This window comes from Ostrea edulis, chromosome 4 (assembly GCF_947568905.1).
Source record: "Ostrea edulis chromosome 4, xbOstEdul1.1, whole genome shotgun sequence".
NCBI classification, from domain to species: Eukaryota; Metazoa; Mollusca; class Bivalvia; order Ostreida; family Ostreidae; genus Ostrea; species Ostrea edulis.
In genome coordinates, this window is record NC_079167.1 from 40749188 (window position 1) to 40762868 (window position 13681).

A 13681-nucleotide genomic window follows, 5' to 3' on the forward strand; every position below is an offset into this window, starting at 1 on the left:
GTCAAAGTGCGTTGGAAAGGATATCCTCCCAGTTTTGATTCATGGATTCCGCAAGCGGATCTCATTCGGCCATGACCAACCAGTGGACTTTCTTGGGTGAAAAAGTCCCCCGAGCAGAAATTGTGTATTTTGCACAATTATTCCTGTGTTTAACCATCATTATCACCTCGGTCGTGATGTTAGCCTTAGGCGATCCCAATCGCGATTTTTGGATGGTGACCTTAAGTTCTCTCGTGGGTTACGTCATGCCTAGTCCACAAATGACGTTAGCGAGCCCGAGTATAAAACAGGAACGATCTTCTTCAGATTCACCAGTTCACCATGGTTAAGCCACAGTACGCCTGGAAACAAGAGGGGAAGAAAAGTACCTGGTTCTGGGATAAGCAGATGTGTTTGATGCATTGTAAACAACACAAAGTGTTAGATCAACCGGTGTACTTGTACAAACGTATACTGATACCTCACGGATGGTCAGCCTTTATCATGAAGACCAAGTATCAAGAGTTTCGTTGGAAAGTCAAAGCCTTCTGGGGATTGATGGGACGACAAGACGAATCCGATTGGACCTTAAATGATAGTCCTTGGTTTGACCATTCCGAGGACTGTCTCCGACATTTCAAAGACATGATCAATGAAGGTTATGATGTAGCCGATTGCTGGGGAACCCGACACTATCTAGTGATGCGACGACGCTTAGTCCCGAGACGAACCCTGACGTTACCAGACTCGGATGCGTTGATGTGGGGTGGTGGTGGTCGCGATCAAGAAGAATGACATGTAAAATTGTGTATTAACATTATGTTGTATGTTCAATAAAATATGAAAATGTTCATTGTGTTATGAGTATAAATAGAGAAGGAAACAGAGACAGGGGCTCATTTAAGACATCATGGCTGGAGGAGAAGGGTTTTACATGACTCTGTTGAGTGATGGGTCGATGGAATCGTTTCCGACGAATACGACTGCTCAATTTAAAACGTTATTGCCACACACCATGGACTTAACGGATGGAGCATGGGAAGTCGGATTGACCGAAATGATGTACTCGGCCAACTTACAAAACGTATCGGATAGCGAGGCTTATGTGGACGTTCTCATTCCAGATCCGTATACGCAACATGTCCAAGATCCCAACACTTATAAATGGGAAAGATTTAAGACAGAGAATATGGGCAAAGTCACGATGGCCAGGTGTGAGGTGGTGGTCCCCTGGGCTCTGACCCCATGGTCCCATCTCTTTGCGGGAGGGGATAGTTTATTTCCCTTCGATATCATTCGCATTCACTTCCGACCCGGAGCTTATACACAACCTTTGGCGTTAATCAATGAAATCAACGCAGCCTTAAGGAGAACCCTGTGGAAAGTATGGAGCGAGTTAGGGAATCCTAACGACGAGGGGAACAACCAGATCTTAGTGTATCACCCCGAGTACGATCGTGTCGAGTATCAGTTTAATGGGAAAGCACTGAGAACCACCCCCATGTGCATTCGTTTCCCTACGCCCTTAGCGTACAAGCTAGGTCTGGATAGTGACAAAATGATCCTGGGCGATGAAACCATGACGAAATGGATCAACGTGAATTACTTGGGGAACACGACCATGGATGTCTACGACAATCTGAAAGCCATGTATGTGTATTGTGACATTGTGGATCCTCAAGTGGTGGGCACCAACAAATTGAAATTATTGAGAGTCGTCCCCTGTACGGGTCAATACGACGATCGACAACAAGCCCGTTGGGAACCGATTCGAGCCGAATATTTGAAACTGAGTAAGAAATATTTCGATACCATTGAGGTACACATCATGAATTCTTTAGGGCGTCCTATGGGGTTTTTAAATGGGCGCTCCTTAGTCAAACTTCATTTCCGCAAAGTGTATTGAAAGATGAAGTACCATCGAGGAGTCAGACGCCAGAAAGGACACGGAATCTGGTTTCTCATTCCATGGATTGCCAATGCCATTGTGGGTCAAGCGGGCCAAGGAAAGAAGAGAAAGAGACGGCGTAAAAAGTATAAAAAGCGGGTGTAACCCCTAACGAAGTTCATTTACATCAAGATGCACTACCATAAAGGTTTAATACGGCAGCAGGGTCACGGACTTGGAGCCCTGCTGGGAATAGCCAGCAAAGTGGCGGGTCCCCTGATCAGTGGATTATTAGGTGGAGCCCCCGCACAACAGCAACAACAACAACAGCGTCCTGTCTATCAAGAGAGATATTATGATTACGACCGCCCTTATCGCTCTTATCAGAGGAGACGACGTAGAATCCATCCAACAGAAGAATATGATCCAGAATCTGAAAAGCAGAAGGGAAAAGGATTTTTCACCGATTTACTCAAATCGGGGGCTAAAAGTGCCTTAAAGGCTGCTGCTAAAACAGGGATGGATGTGTTAGATAATAAACGATCCCTCAAAGACGCTCTCAAGACACACGGTGCCCAAGCCCTGAAAGAGACAGCAGGGTATGCTCGTAGGGGAAGGTCTCGAAAAGCCCCATCCAAACGAGGAAGAAAAGCACGCACAGGAATACTCAGGAAGCCTGGAACCACGACCCTCAAAAGAAAACAGGTGGTAAAACAGGTGGGAATACAGGAAGGAAAAGGATTTGTTAAAAGAAAACAACGTATCTTAGCTCGGGGAGGGCCTCATAAGAGACCTAGGAAGCAACCTAGGAAGCGATCTAGGAAGGGAGGTAGGAAGCTAGTGAAAAGGGGTAAGCCAAAACGCTCTCTGGATATTTTCGACTGAGAACCCTATAAAAAGGGAGTGAGAAGGAGACCAGAACACATTTGATCCCAGTTCACGCTGAGTAACACATCGTTCCAATATGATGCACCGAGAATCTTGCGCTTGTGGCACCAGCAGTTTAGAACTGTTTAAAGTGCCCCCGACCAACGTCACTTTAGAAGATTCGAAATGGATGGAATATTACCCCATTTCCAGTACCCTCAACTCGGATACGGCTCCGATTGAATTTGAAATCAAAGGACAAGGAGATGAATATCTGGATTTATCCCAAACTTATCTCCAGATGGTCTGTAAATTCACGAAAGCCAATGGAACGAATCTCACAGGAGGCCATTCGACCTCCACCCCCGTGAATAACATTCTCCATTCCTTGTTCAGTGAAATCGATGTCAGTCTCAATGGAAAAGTCATTACCCCGGGGACGGATACTTATCCCTACAAAGCGTATCTGGAGAAATTGCTGTCTTATGCACCCAAGACTCTGGAAACCCAGATGAGAGCCTGTAGCTTGTGGGAAAAAGATACGGCAGGACATATGGATGAGGTCAAATTAGAAGCTCTGGCTCAAACTCCTGTGGAATTTCCAGTAGTGAATAACAAAATCAGCATCGCCGCCGTCATCCCGACTCCCGAGTATCCGGATGATTCCAAGAATGTAGGGTTGAGAAAACGTCACGAGAAGATTACAGACGGTAAGGAGATCGTGTTGATGGATCGATTACATCTGGATTTGTTTGAGCAAGAGAAATGTCTCCCTAATGGCTTGGATGTCCGTCTCAGATTCAATCGCGCTCGACCCCAGTTCTACATGATGACCGATGCCGGGAGTAGTGGTAAAGTGGTTATTCAAAGTATGATCTTGTGGGTGAGGAAAGTCAAACCTGTGCCGAGTATCATTAATCTCATCAATCAGCAACTGAGTACTCAAACGGCGAAATATCCATTGAGACGAGTGGAAGTGAAAACCTTCACCATTCCTAGTGGCACCCAATCTAAAATCACCGATCATCTGTTTCAAGGACAGATGCCTAAACTGATCGTGTTGGGCTTTGTGGACAATGCGGCTTTTAATGGGGATAATACCAGAAACCCCTTTCATTTCCAAAATGAGAGAGTCAAGAAATTAGAAATCAGTATCAATGGAGAAATGATGGAAACCCGACCTTTGGAACCTAATTTCACCGACGATCAGTACCTGAGATCGTATTTGAGTCTGTACAAAGGCTTGGGAAAATTAGGCCAGGACTGGGCTCCGGACATTACCCTGGAAGAGTATAAAAACGGTTACACCCTCTGGTGTGTGGATTTCACGAAAGATCAAGAAGCCCAGACGGATAAATTTCATCTCATACAGACGGGGAACTTGAGAGTGGAAGTGCAATTTGCCGCCAACGTAGCCAGGACCTTAAACTGTGTGGTGTATGCCGTGTTCGACAATCTGCTAGAAATCAACAAACAACGAGAAGTCAGCATCGATTACTAAGAGAGAGATGGATACTCAGCAATTGAGAGATGTTTTACAACGAGATTTAGGACCGGCGTTTGCAGGTGTGTATCCTCGAGATGTCATACCTGAGCTGTTACCTCATCACAAAGCCATCGTGGTGAATACAGACCCTCACGATCGCCCTGGAGCGCATTGGGTCTGTTTGTATTTGAGTAGCCCTACCGTCGGATATTTTGATTCTTACGGATTACCTCCCAGCCATAAAGACATCCAAGACTTTATTCAACGCCACGGAGAGACTTGGATTCATAATACCCATTGTTATCAAGATTTGAATACGGATGTCTGTGGACAATACTGTGTGTATTTTTTACATCAACGCCATCGACATAGAAGCACCGTACAAGAATGGTTACTTCCCTGGAAAGGCACGGCCTTACAACGCGATCGTTTTGTGGCTGATTGGTTTAAAGAGACCTTCCGAAAACCCATCAAGGACAAACTTGTCAATGTCAAAGACTGAATGTATTGTAAACTATGTTATTGTTATTGTTCATAGTTGGAGTTTAATAAAACGTTGAAAAAAAAAATCTTGTGGGTTTTTTGTTTTTTTTCTTGTCATTGTAATCAACCATGTCTTTTCAAAAAGAATGGGTAGCCCTGAAAAGGGCTGTTTTCTTTCTCTCTGTTCTTGGTCTTTTCTCTTCTTCTCTCTTCTTCTCTCTCTTCTCTTCTTCTCGGTCCCCCTCACTGTCTGTTCTTCTTCTTCTTTCTTCTCTTCTTTTTCTGCTCCTCCGGGGGTTGCTCGTGGTCAAACACAAAAACAGGCAACCACCCGTGTTTAAAAAACAATCTCCCCGGAGGCCGTTGCACCACTTCTAACTCTGCGTCCCAGTTTTCCTCTGGCGGGGGCAGATCCTGGCTCATGGGCGGTGGGGGAAGAGCCTCCCGTGAGGCCGGCGGGGCAATCTCTTCGTCCCAATCCTCCTCGCATTTGTAACAATAATCATTCACTGTAGGGTCTGGTCCTACTCTACGGCTCATGGTTCTGGTTCCTTTAAAAAATCGGAATGCCCGATTTTTGACGTTGCACTCGTTTAAAAAGGCGAGAGCGCGGACGTCCTCGAAAACATCCCCTACCTCAGATGGCTGACGTCATGTTGATGACTCATCAAAAAACACTATATAAATAGGTCACTTGTTACCATTTTTCTCAATCATGTCGTTTGAACGGTACGTGCAAGATGAGAAAGATGTACTAGTGTGTGGGTATTGCCGAGGACCTTGGAGAACTTGTGGGTGTTTTCATTATAAAAAAGAAAACATCCTGGCCAAACATAAGTGGATAGAGTATATGGCAGAGCTGAATTATTGTCCCTTTGTCTATAAATGTTGTGGTCACACTAGAGAACCCTGGCTACCGTGTAAGTGTCCGCAGCATTGTACCATCACCCCTGAAGAAGAAATAGCACATAAGGACTGTACCTGTGAGATCTGTCAGGAGTTTAGAGAGCGCTGGACTCAGAGAAAGTTTAAACCCCACCTGTTTCAACATTGTCCTTACAGTCAAGAACCCCGGTTAACGTGTACCTGTGAGACCTGTCAACCAGCATGTCGGTGACGGATCTACGAGGAAATGTATTATCTCTACCTTGGGTGGATGCTATTGTACAACAATGTAACTGTTTAACGGTGAAACCTCATGGATTAAGTCAACGTATTGCCGACCGATTTCCTTGGGCTAATCTGTATGCGACCCGACAACCTTTAGGACGGAGAAATTTAGCTATAGCAGCGGATCGAGGAATACCGGGTACTGTGTGTATTATGCCTCATTCTACTCATCCTGATGTGATCTGTTTGTTAGCGCAATGGGATTACGGGAGAGGCACTCAACGCTTACCCCTGTATGCCGATACCCCCGAACAACGTGAACTTTGGTTTCAACAATGTTTACAGGAATTAGGCACTTTGTCTTACCAGACTTTAGCGTTTCCTTATCGTATTGGATGTGGATTAGCCGGAGGCAATTGGACTCATTATAGACAATGGATTTGTGACTTTGCTTATCAGTATCATAAACATGTTTACATTGTCAAGAAAATGTAACTTTATTATAGCTTTATTCTAACTATTACTTGTGTTAATAAAACTTTTTTAAAACAAACTTGTGTGTTTCTTGATTTTTGCCATAAAAAGTGTCTTTTCAAAAAAGTTGGTGGCCCTGAAAAGGGCCGTTTGGTCCTAAGGACCGACTTTTCATTCCCTGGTTCCGGTAAACCGGCATAACGGGCACCGTCCCCGGGTGTGTCGCCGCTCCTGTAACTCTTCCACGCACGAGCAGCAAGCTGGGCGCTGCCCACATCCCCTGCACGTGATACCGGAGTGTACCCTGTCTTGCCAGCAGACAGGGCACTTAAACCAGATGGGAACCGCCCTATCTGCCCAGCCAGGGACAGTCATAGGGTGGTTCGTCGGGGGATGAGTTGCCACCGGTGCGTGGGTTGGTCTCGGTGGTGGCGGAGTCCTCCCTGCAAACCGGATGGTAGGTGGTGGGGGTTTTGCAGGGGCTGCTGGTCTCGGTGGTGATGGTGGTGATGCTGTGTCTGCGGCCAACAGCGACGGACTCTGACGTGGGCTGGGAGGTGGTGCGGGGGACGGTGACCTCGGTGAATACTCCACCGGTGACGCTGGTGAGTCGCTCATCGGCACCGGGCTGTATTCCACTGGTGCCGATGGGATCGCTGGTGGTAGCGTTGTAGGCGTCGCCGGGGAGTAAGGTGGTGGTGGTGAGGGTGGCTGAGGGGCCCGTCGGCGCGGTCTCGTACCCGTGGAGATTCGAGCGGTGCGGCGGCGGCGTCCACTCCCTTCATACTCTGCCCGCACCCGACAGATGATCTCACGGACCCCACTCTGGTCGAAAGGGGAGAAGGTGCTCAGGTCGTTCTCAGAACGCACGACCCAATTCTCCCCTACCCGTTCCTCAGCCACCACTACCAGCCGGTACCGAAACCCAGGCAAGGTCTGGAAATTGTAGAGCGGGTCTCTTCTTGTAGCCATTCTTCTTTCTTCTTTAAAATCCTTCAAAAATCTTCTACAACTGTGCTGGATCACCAGTGAAGCGAACTGGCGAGTGCGCCGGTATATATCAGGAAAGCGCGGACCTCCTCGAAAACATCCCTCGCTTCGGAGACGAAGGCAAGATGGCGGCCGTCAAAATGGCGGATTTGTGCTTTCGAGTAGAGAGTTTTTTCTCATTGTCTTTTTCTAGACATTCGATATCTGTGCATGATAGATTTAATCTGATAGATTCTGGGGCAGGGAATTCGTTAAACTTATTTTTATTTTGCTACATCGCATAGTTTTCAAAGAAACAGAGGTTAAAGAGGTCGAGTCGAGGTTCAATGTTTCTTCACCACCTCTTTAAAAATTTATTTCTCGACCATGTACATCCCTAAAAACATCTCATAAGGTCTATTCGATAGAAAACACCTTATTTGATTCGATTTTCACTCTACCTTTAGGATTTTCTGGATTCCTCAACAAATAAACCCTTCTCTGAGAGACTCAACCAAACACAGCTTTCGTGTAAACAATTTTATTCATGTCACATATTTCAAATACATAACTCCCACACACAACACCAATGCACATGTCTTTTTAAAATAGGGTCCAACATTTTTTTCCATTTCTCGAATCCTGCGTTGAAATCGATATCGATCAGCGGCTACAGTCATCCAGATACTTGTCCGGTCTTCTTCGGGTAACAGATACACTTCATTATTGTCCAGATTAAAAGTCACACGTTTAACTTGACGTACAACTCTCGAAGACATCGTAGTCTGATTTTCTCGATTTCTGCTCTGTCTGTGGGTCGAATTCGTTTCAATTCCTGGCCCATTAAATGAATCAGTACTAAGGCTTGCGGGGTGATCCGGTTCTCGATCAAATACTGACAGAGGCATGGATAGTCCTTTAAGCTGATGGGAAATAATTCTTCTCGCATATAGTGTAACACAAATTCAATCTGCCAAGAATGAATGTCTGTGAGATAATCCAATACATAAACTATCGCTTTCTCTGTGATGTGGTCACTGCTGGCCATCCTCCGGGAATAAATGAAATGAATTAAGTTCTTCACACTTTATGTATACTTCTCGAAGCCAGTCTTTGGTGATACTTTCAATCTCGGCGGTTTTTTCAGGCATGCGTTTCTTGAATTCCTCCCCCAGGACATAAATTAACATCAATCCCGCATCGTTATAGAGATTGATGTATATCCGGTTCCGTAGATCTGTATATTCGTCCAGAGTCATTGGAAACACTCCCGATATCAGATAATTTTTAACAGCTTGAAACACCGTATCGTCTTGCATTTTCTCCACCCATTCTAATGCATGGTTATGCGCTTTTTCTGCGATGTTGTCACTGCTGGCCATCCTCCACGAATAAAGGAAAAGAAAACGGTTAGGTTTTTTTATACACCTTTTCCAACCAGTGATCGGTAATCGCTACAATCGCCCCAGTCTTCTCAGGTTCCCGTCGTCTAAATTCTTGCTCCATGGTATAAATCATGATCAATCCAGACTCTCTGTTCAGGTTGTCGGCTATATGCTTGCAAACGCCGGAATATTCATATAAGGTCATAGGAAATTCCCAAAAGATCAACAACTTCATGGCGAATTTATATCTCAACGGCTGTTTTTCTTTCCAGTCCTTGATACACTGTAATGCAGCGCTACGAGCGTTGTTCACCGATTCTTTGTAGTCCTTGAAATACTGTAATACAGCGGTAAGAACGTTGTTGGTTAATTCAGCCATGATGATCAAAATGAAAAAAAATCCAAAACGTTCTTGTTTTATAACAGGGCAGCCATTCCTTTCATACGAATCAGTTCCACGAATCCTTTTTGTAGACAATCGCGTAAGATCCGATCAATGTCACTCATCTGGTCTGGAAGATTCTGTTTCAATTCCTCAGCATACAAATAAATCATGAGTAAACGTCCCGTATTGGTATTCTCCGCTAATGAATCAGCAATCCGCTGAAAACTATGTACATTTCTGACCTCCGGTGACATCTGTTGTACAAATTGACGAGCATTTTGAATGTGAGGATTATGTAAGGCCACGTTCATACATTGTAGTACATAACTATATCCATTTATTCTCGTAGTAGCACTGCCGCCCATAGTAAATAACGAACGTTCAGAAAACACCTGTATTTATAGGTAAAGGTTATGCATCACGTGATCAAACACCTGCACCACGTGATCAAACACCTGTACGTCAGCTGGTTTTTCTACAGTCATTCTTGTCTGACCTTCAGTCATGGATACACGGAGAATTTTAAGAGCGAGACGCCGCCGCCAGGGAATACAACCAGTGGAGAATTTAACCATAGTGGAAGATTATGTAGACGAGATGGAGATCTGGGACAATTTAGTACAGAGATGTCGCCATCGATTACGCTGGGGCCGATCTAAAAATTGGTGTTTTGACTATGTATTGCGGTCACATGAAACAGTGGAGGATATTTACCTGCGTTTAAGTGACATGTACCTGAAAAATTCCCCCCTCATACAGTACATGATTTACCAGTTTTACACGTTATTGAACGGCACTCAAAAAGTATCGGGATTTATTCGACTGGAGAAACCACGCCACCGGAGAAGTGTATGGGTATTGTTTTGGGATGCACACTGGATGTGGGAAACCGTCGAAGAGATACGTTTCCCCGGGAGAAGAGCTCGACAATTAGTACAACACATTATATCCGAAGATCATGACTTACACGTGTATATAGAAGAACCTGCGTATGAAGCCGGCCATTTTTAAAAATAAAAACTTCATGCACAGCCCTTTTTAGGGCTACTTTAAACACCAATATAAGTTCCATTCCACTAAAGTCAATGTGTACCAATGTGCACTAGCACGCACTGGTCGCGAGAAACCGGCTTTTCAAGTTCAATTAGTGCACTAGCACGCGCTGGTCGCGCGATGTTCTAGCTGAAACCGGTTTTTCCAGAAAAAGATGATGCAACCACGTGCTCCCCACGTGCCCCCCACGAGACAGAATAGTCTAGACATTTTGCTGGCTATAAAAGCGGAGCCCCAGTGTCAGTCCTCATTCGATCTTCAATCACCTTCCAGAAGACATGGCTCAGAAACAACTAGAATTTGTGGACAAAGCTCAGAAGAAAATAGATCAGCTGGTACAGAAGCAGATGGGACCACAGAAAGACTACATTGAACTGAAGAAAGCTAAGAGTGACGATCAGAAGACTGAACTGGGGAAGACCTCGAACTTCTTGCTCACGTCTCCAGACTACGTTGCTCAAAGAAGAAGAGAAGAGAAGAAGATGGCCCAGACCTCGAACCAGACCACGAGCTTCAATCTCACGCCTTCAGACCACGTTGCTCGACAAGAGAAGATAGCCCAGACCTCGGATTACCTCCCTAGCCAGAATCCGACAGACCCCGGATTAGGCTTCTATTTTCCCGATTCACAGGATGCTACGGGACTGGAGATGGGCTTATACGATAAACTCCCCTTCGGTGGAGAAGATTCCCCCATGAGCAGGACCGATTTCGCCATCATTACCACGACACTAGACGGGATCGTTAACCGCATTAATGTGCTGAGTAATGAGATTGGAAATCATACCACAATCCTACTGAAGAAGCTGGAAGAGCTGACTTCTAAAAAACCTAGGAAGGAATACACTCCAGATTACACTGCTAACCCGTGCTACACGTGTGGAGAAACAGGACATTGGTCGCCGGATTGCCCACAGAAAACAGATTATCCGCAGACCAGTAAGAAATCGAGGTCAGCAGATTCTCAACAGACCAGCAAGAAAACCAAACAAAAGGATCCTTGCTTCAAATGCGGAAAAATAGGACACTGGATTAGTGAGTGTCCAGAAGAACAACTGGAAATAGATGCGATGATTGGGTCCGTACCTGGCTCAAAATCCCCTGTGAAGAGAGAATACACACCGTTAGAGATGTGGAATCCAACCGCACCTACTGAAGAACGGCCAAAAAAGAAGAAGAAACTCAGCAGAAAGTAATGGACTGTGCTTGAACTGTTATGCTTATTGAACTGTTTTTTATGCTTATTGAACTGTTTTTATGCTTATTGAACTGTTTTGCATTGTTCTATGCTTGTACCATTGTTCTTTAATAAACATGTCAACTTAAAACCTTGTGTTATTCTTTTAGATTTAATACACAGGATTTCACAGGATTTCACTGGATTTTATACCGATTTTCAGAAAAATAGCAGGAACTCATTCCAGGAACTCAAAGCGAAAGTACCGCATGCTAAAATTAGACCAGCGGCCATAGACCAACCTATTCACCCGACACCCGGCCTACAACCCCTGCTGGGGTTGACCCCGTCCTAGATATTGAACCACTCCGTTAACCCCAACACCGCTTGACCAATCAAAAGACGCCCTTGCTGGACCTCATTTGCATAAAAAGTGCACTCAGTTGAACCCCCTATCGGGAGGGCTTATACTACTACGATGGCTGATCATCAACTTTTATCACATTTGTTTGAGAATGTAATTCACTAAAAATTAAACTTGTCGTAAACATTACACACTGAAGTAACTACGACGAGTTGCAGAAAACCTGGATTTTCGAGTTACTGCCGGATTCTATCTCTTGTGAAGTATATCTTGTACAGAAGCGGATGTAGGAATTTTTTAAGTGGAAGGGGGGGGGGTCCAGCACTTGATCTTTTAGATACTTTTCACAACGTCTATCCGCTATCTATTTTTGATATATCGCAAAGAAATGAGAGAGAGAGAGAGAGAGAGAGAGAGAGAGAGAGAGAGAGAGAGAGAGAGAGAGAGAGAGGGGGGGGGGTTACTCCCAGTAGGCTGGAGGTGGCCTAGGCCCCCAGAAGCTATAGGGTAAATGGTGCAACTCCTGCATTCTGAATATTTCCTGGCACTTCCATTTCACTTTCAAATTGTCTACTTCTTAAACAAAATATTTTATGTTACATATACAAATGAACTTTTTAAGAATTCTTTTTAAAAGCGATACTTGCATCTGATGAAAATATCGTAAATATATTATCAGTGTGTCGTCTTATTTATCCTAGAGTTAAATGATAATTATAATAGTGTTGATAAATTTGAATGAAGCAATTAGTAGTACATATACATCCCCCCTTCTGGATCCTCCATGTCTTATGTGTTGTTTCTGCTAGGAACTTTCATTTGCGATTACAGTCACTTGCCCTTTAAAACCATCCCAATGCGAAGTAATATGAGCCCCGTCGGTTTTATTGACAACGCAATTTTTTTTCTTTTGAAATGGGAAAAAAGTTCGATTTATTGACACACTTCTCTCTCTCTCTCTCTCTCTCTCTCTCTCTCTCTCTTCTATAGTAGGCAGTCGAAACGGTATGTAGTGAAAATGTAAGTTTAAAGTAATTCCACCCTCCTGTGATGTCATCAGATTTTGCAAAATCAATGATTTATTTAGATCTATGCATGATAGGAACATGAATTTTGTTAGAGTCTTTTCCAATAGGTATTGTAAAAAATCTTGTTAATAATAAACTATTTCAAAAGTCTAAGTTATAGATGAATAATCAATGATACGTTTTAAAATATTGAATCCAAGGGCAATAACTCTGTTTTTATTGATTTCTTTATCAAGTCTATAATGCAATAGATTTGCTTTATTTTTTTTACAGACATTTTGTATATTTTTGTGAAGATACAGTGTCATGAAATTGTTATGAATGCTATTATAACGTCATAACCAGTTTGTATGAAATTTTAAAACGCTGTTTAAGGAAAATTGCAATTTTCTGACTGTGATATATGATTCTGTTTATGTGTGTCTCGCATCTTAAAAAGTGTGATGACCTATGTATTTTATTTGATAATTTGTTAGTTTTGACTCTAATGAATGGTAATAAACAAACTTTATAAACTTGTATCAGATAAAACTGCGAGTATGGAGTTACCTTAAACGATGAATTCAGTCATGTTTTGAAGATTTGGTATATCGAGGTTTGTATATTTTCATAGTTTGTAATAACCTGAGAAATTTCCTGTGTATATCATAAAAATATACACAACAACCGATCTCTTGGCCAGGTAAATTCCAGGTAAATAACATTGACCATGGATAAGCTCCGCCCACATTTAGTGATCCGTGGAGCAACCGTACGGTGTGTTTTTTTTTTGGGAGGGGGGGTCTTTAAGTACGTACTTTGTTTTAATAGCGTTAGGCCTAGTTGTCAAATTACTGAGTCAACTTCTTCATCCCCTCTTGGAACTGAGGATGCAATAACGTAGCCAAATCACACTGTGGCTTCTTTGCTAGTTAAACATTATAAGATTCAGCGATATAAAAAGGGGTGGGGGGGGGGGGGGGTCCAGGAATCCAAAAAAGAAAAAAAATGAATCGATAAAAATAAATATACGTGTATCACTCAGTGCTAGTTA

At 43.7% G+C, this 13681-nt stretch overlaps 2 protein-coding genes across 2 annotated transcripts in view; both read left to right on the plus strand.

Moving 5' to 3' along the window:
- Positions 1–2831: 2831 nt before the first annotated feature.
- Positions 2832–4235, plus strand: LOC130053793 (uncharacterized protein F54H12.2-like). The gene is made up of 2 exons (XM_056161369.1): positions 2832–3866; positions 3996–4235. The coding sequence occupies exons 1-2, from the start codon at positions 2832–2834 to the stop codon at positions 4233–4235; spliced, it is 1275 nt and encodes a 424-aa protein (XP_056017344.1).
- Positions 4236–13213: 8978 nt separating this feature from the next.
- Positions 13214–13681, plus strand: part of LOC125651942 (myb-related transcription factor, partner of profilin-like) — a 109233-nt gene continuing 108765 nt past the window's right edge. Inside the window, exon 1 of the mRNA XM_056162640.1 lies at positions 13214–13341. The gene's annotated coding sequence lies outside the window, so the exon portion shown is untranslated. The remainder of the gene's footprint in view (positions 13342–13681) is intronic.

Excerpts from the sequence above, each read along its gene's own strand:
- LOC130053793 (XM_056161369.1), top strand. The coding sequence starts at position 2,832 with ATGATGCACCGAGAATCTTGCGCTTGTGGCACCAGCAGTTTAGAACTG. Across the intron at positions 3,867-3,995 it reads TTCATTTCCAAAATGAGAGA|GACTGGGCTCCGGACATTAC; the intron begins GTCAAGAAATTA and ends AAATTAGGCCAG.